Source organism: Salvelinus namaycush, chromosome 5 (assembly GCF_016432855.1).
Source record: "Salvelinus namaycush isolate Seneca chromosome 5, SaNama_1.0, whole genome shotgun sequence".
Classification (NCBI taxonomy): Eukaryota; Metazoa; Chordata; class Actinopteri; order Salmoniformes; family Salmonidae; genus Salvelinus; species Salvelinus namaycush.
The window spans coordinates 5,258,372-5,280,500 of NC_052311.1; the positions used below are offsets into that span (position 1 = coordinate 5,258,372).

The following is a 22,129-nucleotide window of genomic DNA, read 5'->3' on the forward strand; positions in this document are numbered from 1 at the left end:
GAGCCATTGCTGCACTACTCCTCAATATTATCTCAGGTAGGCAATGAAATATTATCTCAGGTAGCCTATGAAATATGTCTCAGGTAGGTGTTTGTGCACGCTTAAGGATTTGTCACTGCATTAGAGCATTATGACATGGCGTGGAATCCAGACTGATATGAATCCAAACAGATATGCTCCGTATGGTTACATGGAGTATCAGTTTGTATTCCAGGTTACATAATGCCCAGGATGTCAAAAAATACTTGCTAGTTTATATGCATGCTGATTTCTGTTGGCTGCAATACATGCTTGGTGGGAATTTGTGTGTGATCGGGATGCAAGATCAGCTTTTATACGCCAAATGTATTTGTTACTTGGAAGGTGTTCTTATCTTCATGTTTTAAAATAATCATTCTGCATTGTATTACTGCTGCTGTTTAATTATTTGTTACTTTTATTTTGTATTTTTTACCTAAAACCTTTTTTTTCTCTTAAAACTTCTTAACGCATCATTGGTTAAAGGCTTGTAAGTCAGCATTTCACTGTAGGGTCTACACCTGTTGTATTCGGGCGCATGTGACAAATACAATTTTTGTTTATTTTCCTCTCTGTCAATATATTATTAAGTTTTCATAGTTTTTTTGTTCTATCCCTACCAGTGGTCCTGTGTACCAGTACTGTAATCCTCTTCCTGGTGTCCATCGAAGAGCAGTCACCCCTGATGTTCAGATATCTTGGGTGGTCTTTCTACATCTGCTGTGCCACCCTCTTTTATGTATTGGTAGTGTCCGTCATCCTGGGCCTTGTGGAAGGTCCCATTCGGATTGTACCAACTAACACAGGCCTAAGGGATGGTTCGCCCGTCATAGCACCGTAGACTCAATCGCAAATTGTCTCAGAGATAGTATATACACCGTGTCCCATACCATGTCTTATTAAAAATGTACATTTCATTATTTTGTTTTCTAATAAACTACATAATGCTCTCACCCCTTCAGAATAAGCATGAAAAAGCTATATGATTTACAAATCTACTAATTGCAGCTCAATCATTTATCTTTGACGAAAACGGCTGATGTTGGCATTTGCATGGCTGAAAGTACACGACGACATTGTGCAAGAAACTGAAGTCTAATTCCATGCAATCGATGAAAAAGGGGCGGGATCCTCCTGTCAAATTAAACCAAGAACAAACACTGCCACCTAGTGGCAGTCACATCATACAATCTGGCAAGACATCTCCAAACTAAAATAGTATGTTACTCATCAAAACTTGTATGCGGCCCCCTTTCTTTAATTGTATTATTGCATTTGCAAATTAGCAGTATTTTCTTGGGATAACAAACAGCTCTTTAGGACGGCCTTCCGTAGAAGGTTTGAAAATAAAAAAATAAGAGGACAGGTGCCTAATCACCTTTTTTATTTGACATGTGCGTAAACGTGAACAATATGCAGACAGTGAAAGTAAAACGTAATACAGGATGGTTGCCGTGCCCCCCCCCCCCCCCCCCCCCCCCAAATCAACGTGAATTACAATAGGTGCTTTCATTAATACAAAGCAGAGACAGCGATCTTATATGATTTTATTTCCCTGCAGTAAAGTTAACCTATAAAGATAGATGATATATTTAATTCTGCGCATTAATCACACTGGATATTCATAGTGGATGAGTCCCAAAAGGGCACTCTATTCCGTATATAGTGCCCTACTTTGGACCTGGGCCTTTATAGTGCCATTTGGGACACATAAATACTAGTGCTTAAATTACTGAAAGTGGACAGCTTGGCAGTGCAAGCTCATTCCAGTGGTCCATGAAGACAGCAAGGGTTCTTTCTTCTCATGATCATCCTTCATATCAGCACCAACCAACAGCTAACACACAGAAACAAGAACACAATTAGGCTAAAACAGGTTGCGATGGTGAGAAGAGAAAAGAGCTGTAGAGGTTGATGGGAAGTTTGGTCGATATTGAATTGATTGTCACTTAATATATTTAGAGAGTTCACCTGTTCTATAAAGAAAAGAGGATGATTTATCACTTGGGGCCGACGTAGTTAGCTGCCTTTCCAGTCTTCTTAAGTGTTTCCAGAAGCACGTCCGTGTCCTTGTCAGACTCAATGAAAACCTTCTTGTTGGGGAGGTCGATCTCAAATTGGACACCACCTTACGCCAACAAATAAGACAGAAAGAGAAAATAAAACAATTTTAGCAAGCCAGTCAACATGACACAAGTAATCTATATTTGCTGAATTTAGCTAAACCAAAGCACACCATTCTCAACAAAGTGTGTGAGCCTGTGTGTGTGTTGTTTAACAGATGTTCCAGAAAGCTGGATTTGCTGTGACATTTAGCTACTCACCCAGTTTATTGAAGACTCGGGTGACATTTAGCTACTCACCCAGTTTATTGAGGACTCGGGGGGCATTTAGCTACTCATCCAGTTTATTGAGGACTCGGGTGACATTTAGCTACTCACCCAGTTTATTGAGGACTCGGGGGACATTTAGCTACTCATCCAGTTTATTGAGGACTCGGGGGACATTTAGCTACTCACCTAGTTTATTGAGGACTCGGGTGACATTTAGCTACTCACCCAGTTTATTGAGGACTCGGGGGACATTTAGCTACTCACCCAGTTTATTGAGGACTCGGGGGACATTTAGCTACTCACCCAGTTTATTGAGGACTCGGGTGACATTTAGCTACTCACCCAGTTTATTGAGGACTCAGGGGACATTTAGCTACTCACCCAGTTTATTGAGGACTCGGGTGATATTTAGCTACTCACCCAGTTTATTGAGGACTCGGGTGATATTTAGCTACTCACCCAGTTTATTGAGGACTCGGGTGACTGCCCCAGAGCATCCCTCACATGTCATGTCCACAAAGAATTCGTGCTTCTGTGGGAATAATTCACAAAATGATTCATATTCCAGGGGTTGTGTGTCATTCTCATGCTAGTATGGGACAGCTAACCAGTTAGCAAGCAATGACTAGCTAAGCTAGCTAGCTATGCATTAGTTTGATTAAATCAGGCTGTAATACACAATTAATTGGCATATACAGCCTTAAACTAATGCCTGCAAAATCATGTAAATGTTCCTTACAAGCCAGAATGTTGAATAAAATTACATTTAAACTTACTCTACATCGGTTGTCTGTGCGGTTTAATTTGTTCTTCAGCTGCTTGAAATTTGAGACAAAATATCCACAAGAAAGTATTGTATACCTACAGAGCCCCACAGTGGAGATGTCATTATACCCATAAAATCTAGCGGTCAAACAGGGAAATGGTTCCAATCGTTTTTTCACCATTCATTTTTCCCATAAGGGATTTTAGAAACACTTAAAATAAGGGCTGTGTTTCGTGTAGGCTTACCCTGGAGTGACATTTTGATACCCATGTAAATCTCTCTCGTACAAGGTGACTTTTATCAATATATTCAGCTCTGCAGTGAAGGTGTCCACCACCATGGACTCTTCAGGAGAACCATTCAAACCCTCAACCCTTTAAACATCCGTTGCATATGAAATGATCTGGACAGCCCTGTCTTTGGGCACCTCATTCTCGTTCTTTCTTGTGGGGCATTCCAAAGACGTGGCTTCATGGTTCCCACCACAGTTACAACGTGTCACATTTTCATCACTTTTAAACACATGACATGATCTTTTCCACAACTTGGACATCTTGGCTTCTCCCTTCTGCAAACACTTGCTACATAACCAAAAGCTTCACAGTGATCACACTGCATTGGTCTTGGGATAAATGCTTTGACTCTGTAGTTTATACAGTGCATTCGGAAAGTATTCAGACCCCTTGAGTTTTGCCATATTTTGTTACGTTACAGACTTATTCTAAAATGGATTAAATTATTTATTTTCCCTCATCAATCTAAAACACAATAACTCATAACTGAAATATTCAGACCTTTTACTCAGTACTTTGTTGAAGCACCTTTGGCAGCGATAACAGCCACAAGTCTTCTTGGGTATGACGTTACAAACTTGGCACACCTGTATTTGGGGAATTTCTCCCATTCTTCTCTGCAGATCTTCTCAAGCTCTATCAGGTTGGATAGGGAACGTCGCTGCACAGCTATTTTCAGGTGTTCAATCGGGTTCAAGTCTGTGCTCTGGCTGGGCCACTCAAGGACATTCAGAGACTGGTCCCGAAGCCACTCCTGCGTTGTCTTGGCTGTGTGCTTAGGGTCATTGTCCTGTTGGCAGGTGAACCTTCTCCCTAGTCTGAGATCCTGAGACCTCTGGAGCAGGTTTTCATCAAGGATCTCTCTGTATTTTGCTCCGTTCATCTTTCCCTCGATCCTGACTAGTCTCCCAGTCCCTGCTGCTGAAAAACATCCCCACAGCATGATGCGTCCTCCAGATGTGACTCTTCGCATTCAGGACAAAGAGTTCAATCTTGGTTTCATCAGACCAGAGAATCTTGTTTCTCATGGTCTGACAGTCATTTAGGTGCCTTTTGGCAAACTCCAAGCGGGCTGTCATGTGCCTTTTACTGAGTAGTGGCTTCCATCTGGCCACTCTACCGTAAAGGCCTGATTGGTGGAGTGCTGCAGAGATGGTTGTCCTTCTGGAAGGTTCTCCCATCTCCACAGAGGAACTCTGGAGCTCTGTCAGAGTGACCATCAGGTTCTTGGTCACCTCACTGACCAAGGCCCTTCTACCCCGATTGCTCAGTTTGGCAGAGCAGCCAGCTCTAGGAAGTGTCTTGGTAGTTCCAAACGTTTTCCATTTAAGAGTGATGGAGGCCACTGTGTGCTTGGGGACCTTCAATGCTGCAGAAATGTTTTGGTATGCTTCCCCAGATCTGTGCCTCAACACAATCCTTTCTCGGAGCTCTACGAACAATTCCTTCAACCTCATGGCTTGGTTGTTGCTCTGACATGCACGATCAACTGTGAGACCTTATATAGACAGATGTGTGCCTTTCCAAATCATGTCCAATCATTTGAATTTACTACAGGTGGACTCCAATCAAGGATAATCAATGTAAACAGGATGCACCTGAGTTCAATTTACGACTTTCCCGAAGTACATCCTTTGTTCTTACCACCCAGGGCAATTGAACTGATTCCAGAGGCTAACCCAAAATAACGCAGGCGGAAAAGAGGGAATCAAAGCCGTCTTCTTGTCCGATTTAGGAGGCATGCACACCACCTACCGCTTCCGAGTATATTACTCGCTAATGTTCGGTCCCTGGATAACAAAGTCAACAAGATCAGGGCAAGGGTTTCTTTCCAGAGAGAGTATATCACATCAGGGATTGTAACATACTCTGTTTCACGGAAACATGGCTCTCTTGGGATATACTGTCAGAGTCGGTCCAGCCATCTGAACTCTCAGTTCATCGCGTGGACAGGAATAAACATCTCTCCGGGAAGAAGATTATAGTCACAGCCGTGTATATCCCCCCTCAAGCCGATACCCCTCAAGGAACTTCACTGGACTTTATGCAAACTGGAAACCATATAACCTGAGGCTGCATTTATTGTAGCTGGGGTTTTTAACAAAGGGAATTTGAAGAAAAGGATGCCTAAATTCTATCAGCATATCGACTGTAGTATTCACGCTGCTAAAACACTAGACCACTGTTACTCCAACTTCCGGGATGCATACAAGGCCCTCCCCCGCCCTCCTTTCGGGATATTTGACCACAACTCCATTTTGCTCCTCCCTTCCTGCAGGCAGAAACTCAAACAGGAAGTACCCATGCTCAGGACTATTCAATGCTGGTTTGACCAATCGGAATCCACGCTTCAAGATTGTTTTGATCACGCGGACTGGGATATGTTCCGGGTAGCTTCCGGGAATAATATTTATGAATATACTGAAACGGTAACTGCCTTTATAAGGAAGGAGATATAGGAGATGTTGTACCCACTGTGACTATTAAAACCTACCCTAATCATAAATCGTGGATAGATGGCAGCAGTCGCGCAAAACTGAAAGCACGAACCACCGCATTTAAACATGGCAAGGTGACTGGGAATATGGGAAAATATAAACAGAGTAGTCATTCCCTCCGCAAGGCAATCAAACAGGCAAAACATCCGTATAGAGACAAAGTGGAGTCACAATTCAACGGCTCAGACACGAGACGTATGTGGCAGGGTCTACAGACAATCACGGACTACAAAAGGAAAATTAGCCACGTCGTGGACACCGACGTGACACTAGTCACTTTAATAATGTTTACATATCTTGCATTACCCATCTTATATGTATATACTGTATCTTAGTCTATGCCGCTCTGACATTGCTTCTCCACATATATATATACGCACATATATATTTTTTATTTCTTTATTTTAACCTTAATTTAACTAGGCAAGTCAAATAAGAACAAATTCTTATTTACAATTACGGCCTACACCGGCCAATGCTGGGCCAATTGTGCGCTGGCCTATGGGACTCCCAATCACGGCCGGTTGTGATACAGCCTGGAATCGAACCAGGATGTCTGTAGTGACGCCTCAAGCACTGAGATGCCGTGCCTTAGACCGCTGCGTCACTCGGGAGCCCCATTTATATATTCTTAATTCCATTCCTTACTTAGATTTGTGTGTATTGGGTATATGTTGTGTAATTGTTAGATTACTTATTAGATATTGCTGCACTTTCTGAACTAGAAGCACAAGCATTTCGCTACAGGTCAACTAGTTCCTTCCCTGTGGATATTTTGTCTCATGGACAAACCGCACAAACAACCGGTAGACTACGTTACGTGTAAACATAATTGTATTAAACGTTCTGGCTTGTAAGGAACATTTACAAGATTTTGCAGGCATTGTTATTTTCAGGCTGTATATGTATCAAAGCACTGCAATCTCAGCACCAGCTAGCTACTTAACTATGTAACAATAACATCACTTACGGTCGTCATGTTGCTGTTGTGGTTGAGTGCAAGATCAATTGACTTTCGCCTCTTTCAAAGCTTGCACGACTAACTAGGTAGTGAATGTGTTGCTGCCCGGCTTGCTAGCTAGCGACATCAAAGTTAGGGACCATCAACACTTTACTCGATATTAGTGAAAGTAACTTTGCATTTTTGAGGCAATATTCATATGTATAACGTTAGTGGGATGAGAGCACAATTGTACTGACTAATATCATTATTTTTCAAAACACTTTACAATTAAATTATTTTGGGAGAAGTCATTTTTTCCCATAGCTACATTGCTGCAGGTAACTTATCCAGATCCCTTAATATGTCACACCGGAATGCGGAAGTTGTTTTTTCATTCTGTTTGGAACGTTTTGGAATTCTTTTTTTTAGGGATCTGCTAAATATGAAACAATGACAGAGTTCACAAAAAAGTGACACATTGTGTCACAATATCGATAGATTCTGGCGCGGAGTTTTATTTTATTTTTCAGATTAACAAAAAATAAAAGACTAGCCCAGCCTTCTCCATGGGCGAACACGCAGCGCTTACGCTTGTATCAACTTGGCCAATTAAATGTTTGTGGTGATGTTTCACACCAGACAATCGGCATCATTTCAGAATAACGATAATTGACTTAGCTAGTTTTGATGGAAATAGATAGTTTGCGTAACAAGACAGCTAGGAAGCTACAAGATCAAGTGTCCAACATTCGGTCAGCTGACATGCGCCATCTTCCAGATCATGTGACCAAACGACCTTTGTACCGGTAGTGGTCTTCAAATAGCTAACATTAGCAGTTCACTTGTACTGTACAGAGATCGCCTTTTCCTCTCACATCAAGTACAATATCGACGTGCATAGTAGGACAAATACTGCTCTGCCAAGAGATGACCCTCCAGTGAACTCCTTTGATGTAACACTACCGAGGCAGGAATCGCCGCTTTACAGGTGAGTTATCGTGAATGAATCGTACATAACTAACGTTAGCTAGCTAACGTTACTTAGACAGGATTGGAGCATACAAAACAAACTGATTTATGTTTTGTCTACTAACGTTAACCAGCTGGAGGTGGTGCAGCTTTGATGTGATCAAACAACGATGTTGATATAGGCTAGCTTGGCTAACGAATACAGCTCCAAACCGAACGGTTTCTGATGATGGCTTTGAGACCGTGCAGAAAAAGAACATTGTTTTTGAAACTGCAGTAAAAGTGTAATAGCTAGCTAACTGCAGTCGACTGTGGTATTTTGGACGCAGTAAATGCAGAATGTAATTTTTTTGTTAAGTGGGTCTAAAGTGCCGTACCTAGCTAACGTTATACCTTTAGATTTTTTTTTGTCAGCTAGTAAATTAAGTGGTTAGTTGTGGGTAAGTAGCTAACTGACAGCTACTGTGCCAAAGCCCTTTTGTAGGTACTTCTGTTAATTGATTGATCAATGAATGTCCTTATTATGTCCAGATAAATGAGTAATGACGTCTGACGAAATACTGGACCAGTTTCTTCAACATTTTAGGCTAATTCAGGCATGTTTATATTCAAATGTAAAGCAAGGGCTAATGGCAGTTCCATGCAGTTTTCAAAAATGTGCTGTAACTGCTAAAATAGAGGGGTGTTTCTGTCACCAGATCTCAACTAGGGCTGGGTGATATATCAAATTAATGTTTTTTGCACAATATTCCAAATAACTTGATTCTTGCGATACAGGCTTCTTTTGCTATATTTTTTTTAATGAGTGTTTATGTTGTCTTTTTGGTCTTGTCTCCTTCACTCCTGTGCTGTTTGCACCTTCTCATTTACCCCAGAGATCTGGATATAATGATGTTCACGTCTGCGCCCTAACAATGGGAGTTATTGTACCGGAGGCGGGAGGGTAGATGACAAGCCCATAGAAAAGCATTATGATTATTTTGAGAGCTTTTGGCCTCTTCCTCTCTCTTTACACACACACTCACCAAGCCCCTGCCACTCACAAAATCTAATTTTATTTGCCACATTCCTCGTAAACAACAGGTGTGTAGACTAACAGTGAAATGCTTACTTACTGGCCCTTTTCCAACAGTGCAGAGTTAAAGGTATACACAGAGAGAAATAATAATAGGAATATAATAATAACTTGGCTATAAACACCGGGTACCAGTACCGAGTCCATAATAACTTGGCTATATACACAGGGTACCAGTACCGAGTCCATAATAACTTGGCTATATACACAGGGTACAAGTACCGAGTCCATGGGTACTAGGTCATTGAGGTATGTACATATAGGTAGGGATAAAGTGACTAGGCAACAGGATGGATAATAAACAGTAGCAGCAGTGTATGTTGATGATTCAAAAGAGGTAGTGCAAAAATGGTCAACACAGATAGTCCGGGTAGCTATTGTTTAACTATTGGTTAACTAATTTAGAACTTTTTAATGATCTAAAGGCCCATGCTGAATCTTTTCAGCCTCCTGATGGGGAAGAGGCGTTGTCATGGCCTCTTCACGGTTGTGTTGGGGGGCGTGTGGAGTGGACCATGATAATTCCTTAGTAATGTGGACACTGAGGAACTTGAAGCTCTCGACCTGCTCCACTATAGCCCCGTCGATGTGAATGGGGGCGTGCTCGGCCCTCCATTTCCTGTAATCCACGATCAGCTCCTTTGTCTTGTTGATGTTTATTTATTTTTACAGGGACAGTGCACATTAATCAACGTTTCAGTAAAAGTGCCGGTTTTAGCCAGCCGGCTAATTTTCAACCGCAGTCCTTGGGCAGGTTATTAAAAACAATTACAATATAGACTCATTGAGCAGTGAGCACACGCAGAGCAACATAGGACAAGCAAGACGTAGCATACAGACAGAGCAACATAGAACAAAAAGCAGCAGGACAAAATTCATAAAAGCAACAAAGTGTTTCCACACCTCACAAGCTACAGATAACAGACAACATGGAAAGCGGCAATACACAGCTAGGGATTATGTTCACAAATATGATTGACCTTTAGCCATGTCTTCATGCATTTTGTGAAAGTGTGATATGTGGTGCAGTCATGTGTGTCTGATGGCAGTATATTCCAGACATGGGAAGCTCTCACAGAGAAAGCGGATTTACTAAAGGTGCTTTTCCTTAAGGGAACTATACAGTCACCTCTCATGGCAGACCTTGTGGATCTGCTGCCATATGTTTGGGTTTTCTGTTTAACAAAAATACTGAGTAGAGGGGGAGCCAGGCCATTTAGGATCTTGAATACAAGACATGCGTCGGTGTATTGCACAAGATTTTCCCAACTCAGGAGCTCATGCTTTCTGAGGATGTAACAGTGATGATGGCTATTGGGCTTCCTATCAAGCACTTTGAGAGCCTGTTTTGTAGACAGACTGAATAGGTTTTTGATGTTGTACAGCAAGCTTGGGCCCAACTAGTCAAGCAGTATGTTAAGTGGGGGAGTATCATAGATTTGAAGTACAGTTTTGCTACCTCCTGTAGTCAAACAATTTCGTATAAATCGGAAATTAGCTAGGTTGAATTTGGTTATCTGAATTACCTTTTTCACATGCTTTTTAAAAGAGAGGTTGGAATCAAGTATGATGCCAAGGTACTTAAAATCAGATACCACCTGGAGCTTCTCCCCTGACACATAGACATCTGGCTCAGTAGCATCTGTTGCCCTCTTTGTGAAGAACATGCAAACAGTTTTTTTTCACATTGAGATGCAAACACGAGTCACTGAGCCACTTTGTAACCTGGACCATTACAGTAGTGAGTTCTTGTGCAGCTTGTTGTTTGCTCTTTGCATGCACATATATCACTGTATCATCTGCATACATTTGAACTTCAGACCCAGTACAGACAGAAGGCAGATCATTAATGTACAGGCTGAACAGGAGGGGCCCCAGTATTGACCCTTGGGGCACGCCCACATCATAGCTAAGAGTGGGTCGACAGCTCATTGCTCACTCTGACACACAGAGTTCTGCCTTCAAGGTATGATTTCATCCATCTCAAGGCATTGGGGGAAAATTGGAACTTGGACAATTTTGTGATGAGAATCTCATGGTTAACAGTATCAAAAGCCTTCCTTAGGTCCAGAAACACAGCCCCAACAACACCCCCTTTGTCCATCTTGGACTTAACATTTTCCAGAAGAAAGCAGTTGGCTGTTTCTGTGGAGTGTTTCGCTCTGAAGCCAAACTGCATGGAGTGTAATGTGAAGGGGCTATTGAGGTGGGCAATCAGTTGTTCTGCTACACACTTTTCAACAACCTTCGACACCACAGGTAGTATACTAATGGCCCTGTAGTTACTCACGTCAGCAGGGTCGCCCGATTTTAAAGATGGCCGTTATTATGGCCGACTTCCATACCCTAGGAAACGCCCCGAGACCAATAGATGTGTTGGTGACCTTAGTAATGGGGCCAATGAGTGACTCTTTGTAGTTTTTAAGAAAGGTAGAGTCCAGCCCAAACACATCTTTGGCTTTAGAGTTCTTTAGTGAGCTAATCACCTTGTTCACCTTTGACTCAGTAACCTCCCTTATGATGAAGACGGGCTCAGTGCTAGTAAATGACACTCAACCTAAGAAACCAGTGGAGGGGTTCTGTGTCAGTACCCTGACAGTCAATAAAGTAGGAATTGAAGGCTATTGCTATTTCGACTGCATCCTGTGTTAGATTGTTATTCACCATGATTTCTAGTCTTTTTGCAGTGTTACTATGATCTTTCCCTGTTAACTTTTTTAGATTCTCCCAGATCAATTTAGAATTTCCCTTTGCTTCACCAATTATGTTAATAAAAAAAGTTTGCCTTGGCCTGTGATTTCTTTCATCACCTTATTTCTCAACACGGTAAACCTACGTCTGTCATGCTCTAATTTGGATCTTAGGCTATTTTTAGAGCATAATCTCGTTCTTTCATCAATTTCCAGATTTTTCCATTTAGCCAAGGAAGAGTGCTCTTTTGGCCAGGTTTGGATTTGATTTTCTTTAGGAAACCATTTATTGTAGTCAGGTTTTTCTATCCACAATCCAGACTATCAGCTTCCACGTCTGTATAGGACAAGAGATCATTCCAGTTAATTGCGTTTTCAAAATAGTTTAATTCACTCTTAGGTATTCTTGTTAAGGGATAGGTTGTCCTGGCACCACACTGCCAGGTCGCTGACCACCTCCCTGTAGGCTGTCTCGTCATCGGTGATCAGGCCTACCACCATCATGTCTTCTGCAAACTTAATGATGGTGTTGGAGTCGTGTGTGTGTGTGTGGCCACGCAGTCGTGGGTGAACAGGGAGTACAGGAGGGGACTAAGCACACACCCCTGAGGGGTCCCCTGTGATGAGGGTCAGCGTGTTGCCTAAATCAAATCAAATGTATTTATATAGCCCTTCTTACATCAGCTGATATCTCAAAGTACTGTACAGAAACCCAGCCTTAAACCCCAAACAGCAAGCAATGCAGGTGTAGAAGCACGGTGGCTAGGAAAAACTCCCTAGAAAGGCCAAAAAGTTGAGAGTTGAAAACAGCAGGTCTGGGACAGGTAGCACGTCCGGTGAACAGGTCAAGGTTCCATAGCCGCAGGCAGAACAGTTGAAACTGGAGCAGCAGCACGGCCAGGTGGACTGGGGACAGCAAGGAGTCATCATGTCAGGTCGTCCTGAGGCATGGTCCTTGGGCTCAGGTCCTCCGAGAAAGAGAGAGCGTACTTAAATTCACAGAGGACACCGAGTAAGACAGGAGAAGTACTCCAGATATAACAGACTGACCTTAGCCCCCCGACACATAAACTAATGCAGCATAAATACTGGAGGCTGAGACAGGAGCGGTCAGGAGACACTGTGGCCCCATCCGATGATATCCCCGGACAGGGCCAAACAGGCAGGATATAACCCCACCCACTTTGCCAAAGCACAGCCCCCACACCACTAGAGGGATACCTTCAACCACGAACTTACCATCCTGAGACAAGGCCGAGTGTAGCCCACAAAGATCTCCGCCACGGCACAACCCAAGGGGGGGCGCCAACCCAGACAGGAAGATCACGTCAGTGACTCAACCCACTCAAGTGGCGCACCCCTCCTAGGGACGGCATGGAAGAGCACCAGTAAGCCAGTGACTCAGCCCCTGTAATAGGGTTAGAGGCAGAGAATCCCAGTGGAGAGAGGGGAACCAGCCAGGCAGAGACCGCAAGGTCGGTTCGTTGCTCCAGAGCCTTTGCGTTCACCTTCACACTCCTGGGCCAGACTACACTCAATCATATGACATACTGAAGAGATGAGTCTTCAATAAAGACTTAAAGGTAGAAACCGAGTCTGCGTCTCTCACATGGGTAGGCAGACCATTCCATAAAAATGGAGCTCTATCCTACCCTCACCATCTGAGGGTGGCCCGTCAGGAAGTCCAGGATCCAGTTGCAGAGGGAAGTGTTTAATCCCAGGGCCCTTAGCTTCAAAGATGAAAGATCACTTCTTCCTCTCTGACATGCAGTTTCAACTTGCTATTTGCATTTGAGGTTTAGTCCAACTGAATTGATCATATGGACACCGAAATGCATTGATACTTAAAAAACTATTTTTTTAGGGGTAGGTCAGCTTTAATATTGCAGATTGTGGCTTCTATCAATGTAATTGTCTGCATCATTTCCAATCCCTCAGATAAATATATCTATTTTTTATTGATTTATTTTCCTTTACTATTTTCCCCTAACCACCCCTCCCCTAATTGGAGTAAACTAATGGTCAACAACTCTTAGGCTTCTACTTCCAGCTTATACATACTATATACATTTTTTTAAGGACACAGTCTATTTTACAATAGTTATCTTTTGTTTGTTTTTAGGCCCATTCATTCAGCCTCCCTCAACCCCTCCCATTTTATCTCTGAAGACCATCCAGTTTTGATTTATATTTTTCAACTGTGATGTTTCAAAAAGGTTCTGAACCTGTATACATTTTACATTAGTTATTTTTATTTTTTGTCCCACCCTTGAGAAATAATTTTACTGTAATGGAGAAGTTGACCTTTTCTACTGATAGCCTTTTTATGTCTCAACTCCTCAAATTACGTGCAGAGCAAACACTACTACAACGGGAGTATGAATGAACATTGATTGTGGAAAATGAATCCTCAGTTTGTCGTGCACAGCATTGAGGTACCACGTACCTCTAGCAGCATTTTAGCCAACGACTGTTATACTAGCTCTCTAGTCTATTTTTATAAATGTGCAATAAGCATAAAACACAGTTATATAAGGATTTGTCTACTCGTTCACATTCTGAGAAATGTGGTAGGCCACTTGATTTCAACATCTGAACAAAGTGGACAGTCTAGCATACTGTTCAAACAGTCTGAGATGGACAGAAAGGTGGCCATAATTCAACTGTTCAGCCTTGTTAACTAGCAAATAGATCCAAGTTGGTTAAACTTGAAATATAAAGATTAGCTGGCAACTTACTAGAACGGGGGTTTGTGTTTGAGAGATTGTTTGAGATCTGTGTTCATTTTCTTTAATGCCTGCTATAAGAAGTTACTAATTATTATTGAATGTGAATTATGCATGACTCTGGTTAAATTTATAACAAAAGTGACATTTTCATAGACAGATTTGAAAGTCAGATCAGTAATTATTGCAAAAAAGCAGGTTAAACTATTTCAATAAAATAATTAAATTATTAGTGGGTCTTATGGTTGTGGAAGGTTTATATTTAGCCTAGGTATAACTTCATTAGATTATCGCTGACTGTTTGAAATGCATTATATTTGACCAACAAAGCTTATTTAGAGAAAACAACATACAAAAAAGACATACTGTATATATTGTAAATCGCCTATAAATTAGGAAAACTAAAATATATTATTAGGCCATTTCATCCAGCTCTACTCTCAACCTAGCTGAACACATTTGGGAGATTCTGGAGCAGCACCTGAGTTGGCATTCTCCATCACCATGAACAAAACGCAGATTGTCTGTTATTGTCATGAGTCTTGCCTTGGAGGCAGCTCTGCAGAGTTGTCATACAATCAGATTTTATATGAACTACACTGCTAACTGTAATGCCTAACCTTAAATTAAGACCAAAAATATAATTTCAAGAGTTTTTACAATTTAGACCATTTTTGCTTTGCAGTTGGCACATCTAGAAGAAACCGTTCTGCTTCCAGGGCAAGTTCTGCTTCCAGGGCAAGTTCTGCTTCCAGGGCAAGTTCTGCTTCCAGGGCAAGTTCTGCTTCCAGGGCAAGAGTTATTACAATAAACATCAACCTGACAATTTCTTGTGGAGTAGAGTTCCAGAGTAAAATCACCTGTCAGACAGAGACTAGTTGGAGTAATATCACCTGTCAGACAGAGACTAAGTTGGAGTAAAATCACCTGTCAGACAGAGACTAGTTGGAGTAAAGTCACCTGTCAGACAGCATACAGAGACTCGTTAGAGTAAAATCACCTGTCAGACGGCATACAGAGACTAGTTAGAGTAATATCACCTGTCAGACAGAGACTAGTTAGAGTAATATCACCTGTCAGACAGAGACTAGTTAGAGTAAAATCACCTGTCAGACGGCATACAGAGACTAGTTAGAGGAGAGGAATAGTCTTCCACCTGTCAGACAGCGTGAAAGTAGCTCTTCAGAAAGTCTGTAGGCTACAGTAGTGAAACCTGCTTTTGTAAGCCCAGTCATAGCGCAACAAATAACAATTCTAAATGGAATCGTGATTTAAACTTTGGTGGCCACAATTTAAAAGGAGCTATTTTTATTTCTTAATTGGAGGAAGGCCCTACAATTGTCAGTCTCCAGCCACTGTAGTCATAGACTGTTCTCTCTGCTACCGCACAGCTACAGTACCGGAGCGCCAAGTCTAGGTCAAAAAGACTTCTTAACAGCTTCTACCCCCCCCCCAGGCCATAAGACTCCTGAACAGCTAATCAAATGGCTACCCAGACTATTTGCATTCCCCCCTCTTTACGCTACTGCTACTCTCTGTTTTATTATCTTTGCATAGTCACTTTAATTCTACCTACAGTTGAAGTCGGAAGTTTAAATACACTTAGGTTGGAGTCATTAAAACTCGTTTTTCAGCCACTCCACAAATTTCTTGTTAACAAACTATAGTTTTGGCAAGTAGGTTTGGACATCTACTTTGTGCATGACACAAGTCATTGTTCCAAACATTGTTTACAGACAGATTATTCCACTTATAATTCACTGTATCACAATTCCAGTGGGTCAGAAGTTTAAATACACTAATTTGACCGTGCCTTTAAACAGCTTGGAAAATTTCAGAAAATTATGTCATGGCTTTAGAAGCTTCTGATAGGCTAATTGACATCATTTGAGTCAATTGGAGGTGTACCTGTGGATGTATTTCAAGGCCTACCTTCAAACTCATTGCCTCTTTGCTTGACATCATGGGAAAATCAAAAGAAAATCAGCCAAGACCTCAGAAAAATAATTGTAGACCACCACAAGTCTGGTTCATCCTTGGGAGCAATTTCCAAATGCCTGAAGGTACCACGTTCATCTGTACAAACAATAGTACGCAAGTATAAACACCATGGAACCACGTAGCCTTCATACCGCTCAGGAATGAGACGCGTTCTGTCTCCTTGAGATGAACGTACTTTGGTGCGAAAAGTCCAAATCAATCCCAGAACAACAGCAAAGGACCTTGTGAAGATGCTGGAGGAAACGGGTACAAAAGTATCTATGTCCACAGTAAAACGAGTCCTATATTGACAAAACTTGAAAGGCCGCTTAGCAAGGAAGAAGCCACTGCTCCAAAACCGCCATAAAAAAGCCAGACTACGGTTTGCAACTGCACATGGGGACAAAGATTGTACTTTTGGAGAAATGTCCTCTGGTCTGATGAAACAAAAATAGAACTGTTTGGCCATAATGACCATCGTTATGTTTGGAGGAAAAAGGAGGAGGCTTGCAAGCCAAAGAACACTATCCCAACCGTGAAGCACGGGGGTGGCAGCATCATGTTGTGGGGGTGCTTTGCTGCAGGAGGGCCTGGTGCACTTCACAAAATTGATGGCATCATGAGGATGGAAAATTATGTGGATACATTGAAGCAAAATCTCAAGGCATCAGTCAGGAAGTTGACGCTTGGTTGCAAATGGACAATGACCCCAAGCATACTTCCAAAGTTGTGGCAAAATGGCATAAGGACAACAAAGTCAAGGTATTGGAGTGGTCATCACAAAGCCCTGACCTCAATCCTATGGAAAATTTGTGGGCAGAACTGAAAAAGCGTGTGCCTACAAACCTGACTCGGTTACACCAGCTCTGTCGGGAGGAATGGGCCAAAATTCACCCAACTTATTGTGGGAGGCTACCCGACACGTTTGACCCAAGTTAAACAATGTAAAGGCAATGCTACCAAATACTAATTGAGTACGTTAACTTCTGACCCACTGGGAATGTGATGAAATAAATAAAAGCTGAAATAAATCATTCTCTCCTATTATTCTGACATTTCACATTCTTAAAATAAAGTGGTGATCCTAACTGACCTAAAACAGGGAATTTTTTACTAGGATTAAATGTCAGGAATTGTGAAACTGAGTTTAAATGTATTTGGCTAAGGTGTATGTAAACTTCTGACTTCAACTGTACATATTACCTTGACTAACCGGTGCTCCCGCTCATTGACTGTACCAGTACCACCTGTATATAGCCTCCACATTGACTCTGTACCGGTACCCCCTGTATATAGCCTCCACATTGACTCTGTACCGGTACCCCCTGTATATAGCCTCCACATTGACTCTGTACCGGTACCCCCTGTATATAGCCTCCACATTGACTCTGTACCAGTACCCCCTGTATATAACCTCCACATTGACTCTGTACCAGTACCACCTGTATATAGCCTCCACATTGACTCTGTACCGGTACCCCCTGTATATAGCCTCCACATTGACTCTGTACCAGTACCACCTGTATATAGCCTCCACATTGACTCTGTACCAGTACCCCCTGTATATAGCCTCCACATTGACTCTGTACCGGTACCCCCTGTATATAGCCTCCACATTGACTCTGTACCGGTACCCCCTGTATATAGCCTCCACATTGACTCTGTACCGGTACCACCTGTATATAGCCTCCACATTGACTCTGTACCAGTACCACCTGTATATAGCCTCCACATTGACTCTGTACCAGTACCACCTGTATATAGCCTCCACATTGACTCTGTACCAGTACCACCTGTATATAGCCTCCACATTGACTGTACCAGTACCACCTGTATATAGCCTCCACATTGACTCTGTACCGGTACCCCCTGTATATAGCCTCCACATTGACTCTGTACCAGTACCACCTGTATATAGCCTCCACATTGACTCTGTACCAGTACCACCTGTATATAGCCTCCACATTGACTCTGTACCAGTACCACCTGTATATAGCCTCCACATTGACTCTGTACCAGTACCCCCTGTATATAGCCTCCACATTGACTCTGTACCAGTACCCCCTGTATATAGCCTCCACATTGTCTCTGTACCAGTACCACCTGTATATAGCCTCCACATTGTCTCTGTACCAGTACCACCTGTATATAGCCTCCACATTGTCTCTGTACCAGTACCACCTGTATATAGCCTCCACATTGACTCTGTACCAGTACCACCTGTATATAGTCTCCACATTGACTCTGTACCAGTACCACCTGTATATAGTCTCCACATTGACTCTGTACCAGTACCACCTGTATATAGTCTCCACATTGACTCTGTACCAGTACCACCTGTATATAGCCTCCACATTGACTCTGTACCAGTACAGTACTCAGTACCACCTGTATATAGCCTCCACATTGACTCTGTACTCAGTACCACCTGTATATAGCCTCCACATTGTCTCTGTACCAGTACCACCTGTATATAGCCTCCACATTGTCTCTGTACCAGTACCACCTGTATATAGCCTCCACATTGACTCTGTACCAGTACCCCCTGTATATAGCCTCCACATTGTCTCTGTACCAGTACCACCTGTATATAGCCTCCACATTGACTCTGTACCGGTACCACCTGTATATAGCCTCCACATTGACTCTGTACCGGTACCCCCTGTATATAGCCTCCACATTGACTCTGTACCGGTACCACCTGTATATAGCCTCCACATTGACTCTGTACCAGTACCACCTGTATATAGCCTCCACATTGACTCTGTACCAGTACCCCCTGTATATAGCCTCCACATTGACTCTGTACCAGTACCCCCTGTATATAGCCTCCACATTGACTCTGTACCAGTACCACCTGTATATAGCCTCCACATTGACTCTGTACCAGTACCCCCTGTATATAGCCTCCACATTGACTCTGTACCAGTACCACCTGTATAAAGCCTCCACATTGACTCTGTACCAGTACCACCTGTATATAGCCTCCACATTGACTCTGTACCAGTACCACCTGTATATAGCCTCCACATTGACTCTGTACCAGTACCACCTGTATATAGCCTCCACATTGACTCTGTACCGGTACCCCCTGTATATAGCCTCCACATTGACTCTGTACCGGTACCCCCTGTATATAGCCTCCACATTGACTCTGTACCGGTACCACCTGTATATAGCCTCCACATTGACTCTGTACCAGTACCACCTGTATATAGCCTCCACATTGACTCTGTACCAGTACCCCCTGTATATAGCCTCCACATTGACTCTGTACCAGTACCCCCTGTATATAGCCTCCACATTGACTCTGTACCAGTACCACCTGTATATAGCCTCCACATTGACTCTGTACCAGTACCCCCTGTATATAGCCTCCACATTGACTCTGTACCAGTACCACCTGTATAAAGCCTCCACATTGACTCTGTACCAGTACCACCTGTATATAGCCTCCACATTGACTCTGTACCAGTACCACCTGTATATAGCCTCCACATTGACTCTGTACCAGTACCACCTGTATATAGCCTCCACATTGACTCTGTACCAGTACCACCTGTATAAAGCCTCCACATTGACTCTGTACCAGTACCCCCTGTATATAGCCTCCACATTGACTCTGTACCAGTACCACCTGTATAAAGCCTCCACATTGACTCTGTACCAGTACCACCTGTATAAAGCCTCCACATTGACTCTGTACCAGTACCACCTGTATATAGCCTCCACATTGACTCTGTACCAGTACCACCTGTATATAGCCTCCACATTGACTCTGTACCAGTACCACCTGTATAAAGCCTCCACATTGACTCTGTACCAGTACCACCTGTATATAGCCTCCACATTGACTCTGTACCAGTACCACCTGTATATAGCCTCCACATTGACTCTGTACCAGTACCACCTGTATAAAGCCTCCACATTGACTCTGTACCAGTACCACCTGTATAAAGCCTCCACATTGACTCTGTACCAGTACCACCTGTATATAGTCTCCACATTGACTCTGTACCAGTACCCCCTGTATATAGCCTCCACATTGACTCAGTACCAGTACAGTACCAGTACCCCCTGTATATAGCCTCCACATTGACTCAGTACCAGTACAGTACCAGTACCCCCTGTATATAGCCTCCACATTGACTCAGTACCAGTACAGTACCAGTACCCCCTGTATATAGCCTCCACATTGACTCAGTACCAGTACAGTACCAGTACCCCCTGTATATAGCCTCCACATTGACTCTGTACCAGTACCCCCTGTATATAGCCTCCACATTGACTCTGTACCGGTACTCCCTGTATATAGCCTCCTCATTGACTCTGTACCAGTACCACCTGTATATAGCCTCCACATTGACTCTGTACCGTAATACCCTGTATATAGTCTCCACATTGACTCTGTACCGTAATACCCTGTATATAGCCTCCACATTGACTCTGTACCGTAATACCCTGTATATAGTCTCCACATTGACTCTGTACCGTAATACCCTGTATATAGCCTCCACATTGACTCTGTACCGTAATACCCTGTATATAGTCTCCACATTGACTCTGTACCGTAATACCCTGTATATAGCCTCCACATTGACTCTGTACCGGTACCCCCTGTATATAGCCTCCACATTGACTCTGTACCAGTACCCCCTGTATATAGCCTCCACATTGACTCTGTACCGTAATACCCTGTATATAGCCTCACTGTTGTTATTTTACTGAAGCTCTTTAATTATCTGTTACTTTTATATTTTACTTATCTGTTTTTTACTGTTCTTTCAAAGGCTCAATCCTAGTCATATTAGCAACCCATGCTAGCTGTTGCTATTATATTCCCCCTCTTTCTAAAATTAACGGAGATTTTAATCTCTATCACAACTGCTCGCATTAGGTTAAGAAGGGTGTTTTCTGCAAATTGCATTTTGGTAAATGTTTAAAAATGACGTTTTATTAGCGGCTTCATTACAGGAGTTGCATGTTCAAAAACAGGCTGTAGTCTTTTGAACTGTAAGATGATAGTTATTGTTGCATGTTTCCATTCAAGCTCTTAATGAAAAACGTATGTTACTTGTAGGCATGCATAGTATCAGAGAAGAGGCGAAGCAAGAGGTTTCACTCTCGCCTAAATCTGTCAAATACACCTGCTCGTTGAACATCTCATTCCAAAATAATTGACATTAATATGGAGTTGGTCCCCCCCCTTTTGCTGCTATAACAGCTTCCACTCTTCTGGGAAGTATTTCCACTAGATGTTGGAACATTGCTGTGGGGACTTGCTTCCATTCAGCCACAAGAGCATTAGTGAGGTCGGGCACTGATGTTAGGCGATTAGGCCTGGCTCGCATTTGGCGTTCCAATTTATCCCAAAGGTGTTCGATGGGGTTGAAGTCAGGGCTCTGTGCAGGCCAGTCAAGTTCTTCCACACTGATCTCGACAAACCATTTCTGTATGGGCCTCGCTTTGTGCACAGTGGCATTGTCATGCTGAAACAGGAAAGGGCCTTTCCCAAACTATTGCCACAAAGTTGGAAGCACAGAATTGTCCAGAATGTCATTCTATACTATAGCGTTCCCTTCACTTGAAATAAGGGGCCCAAACGATGAAAAACAGCCCCAGACCATTATTCCTCTTCCACCAAACTTTACAGTTGGGACTACTATGCATTGGTGCAGGTAGCATTCTCCTGGCATCCACTAAACCCAGATTCGTCCGTCGGACTGCCAGATGGTGAAGTGTGATTCATCACTCCAGAGAACACATTACCACTGCTCCAGAGTCCAATGGCGGCGAGCTTTACACCAGTCCAGCCGACGCTTGGCATTGCACATGGTT

At 42.8% G+C, this 22,129-nt stretch overlaps 3 protein-coding genes across 5 annotated transcripts in view; 2 read left to right on the forward strand and 1 right to left on the reverse strand.

The window, feature by feature from the left end:
- The window catches only part of LOC120048907 (probable E3 ubiquitin-protein ligase MID2), a 1,198,409-nt gene that overhangs the window by 1,025,779 nt on the left and 150,501 nt on the right, over positions 1-22,129 (forward strand). The window lies entirely within an intron of this gene.
- On the reverse strand, positions 1,501-7,222 carry LOC120047865 (copper transport protein ATOX1-like). The gene is made up of 4 exons (XM_038993422.1): positions 6,879-7,222; positions 2,811-2,883; positions 1,990-2,146; positions 1,501-1,855 (listed from the first exon to the last, which is right to left on the reverse strand). Exons 1-3 carry the CDS (start codon positions 6,885-6,887, stop codon positions 2,019-2,021), a joined length of 210 nt encoding a protein of 69 aa, XP_038849350.1. The 5' UTR covers positions 6,888-7,222; the 3' UTR covers positions 1,501-1,855; positions 1,990-2,018.
- The window catches only part of LOC120047852 (proton-coupled amino acid transporter 1-like), a 52,441-nt gene continuing 37,928 nt past the window's right edge, over positions 7,617-22,129 (forward strand). For 2 of the 3 annotated variants that reach the window (XM_038993405.1, XM_038993404.1), the window contains exon 1: positions 7,619-7,839. The gene's annotated coding sequence lies outside the window, so the exon portion shown is untranslated. Of the gene's footprint in view, positions 7,840-22,129 lie in introns of all 3 variants that reach the window. The other variant, XM_038993406.1, reaches the window with a different exon arrangement.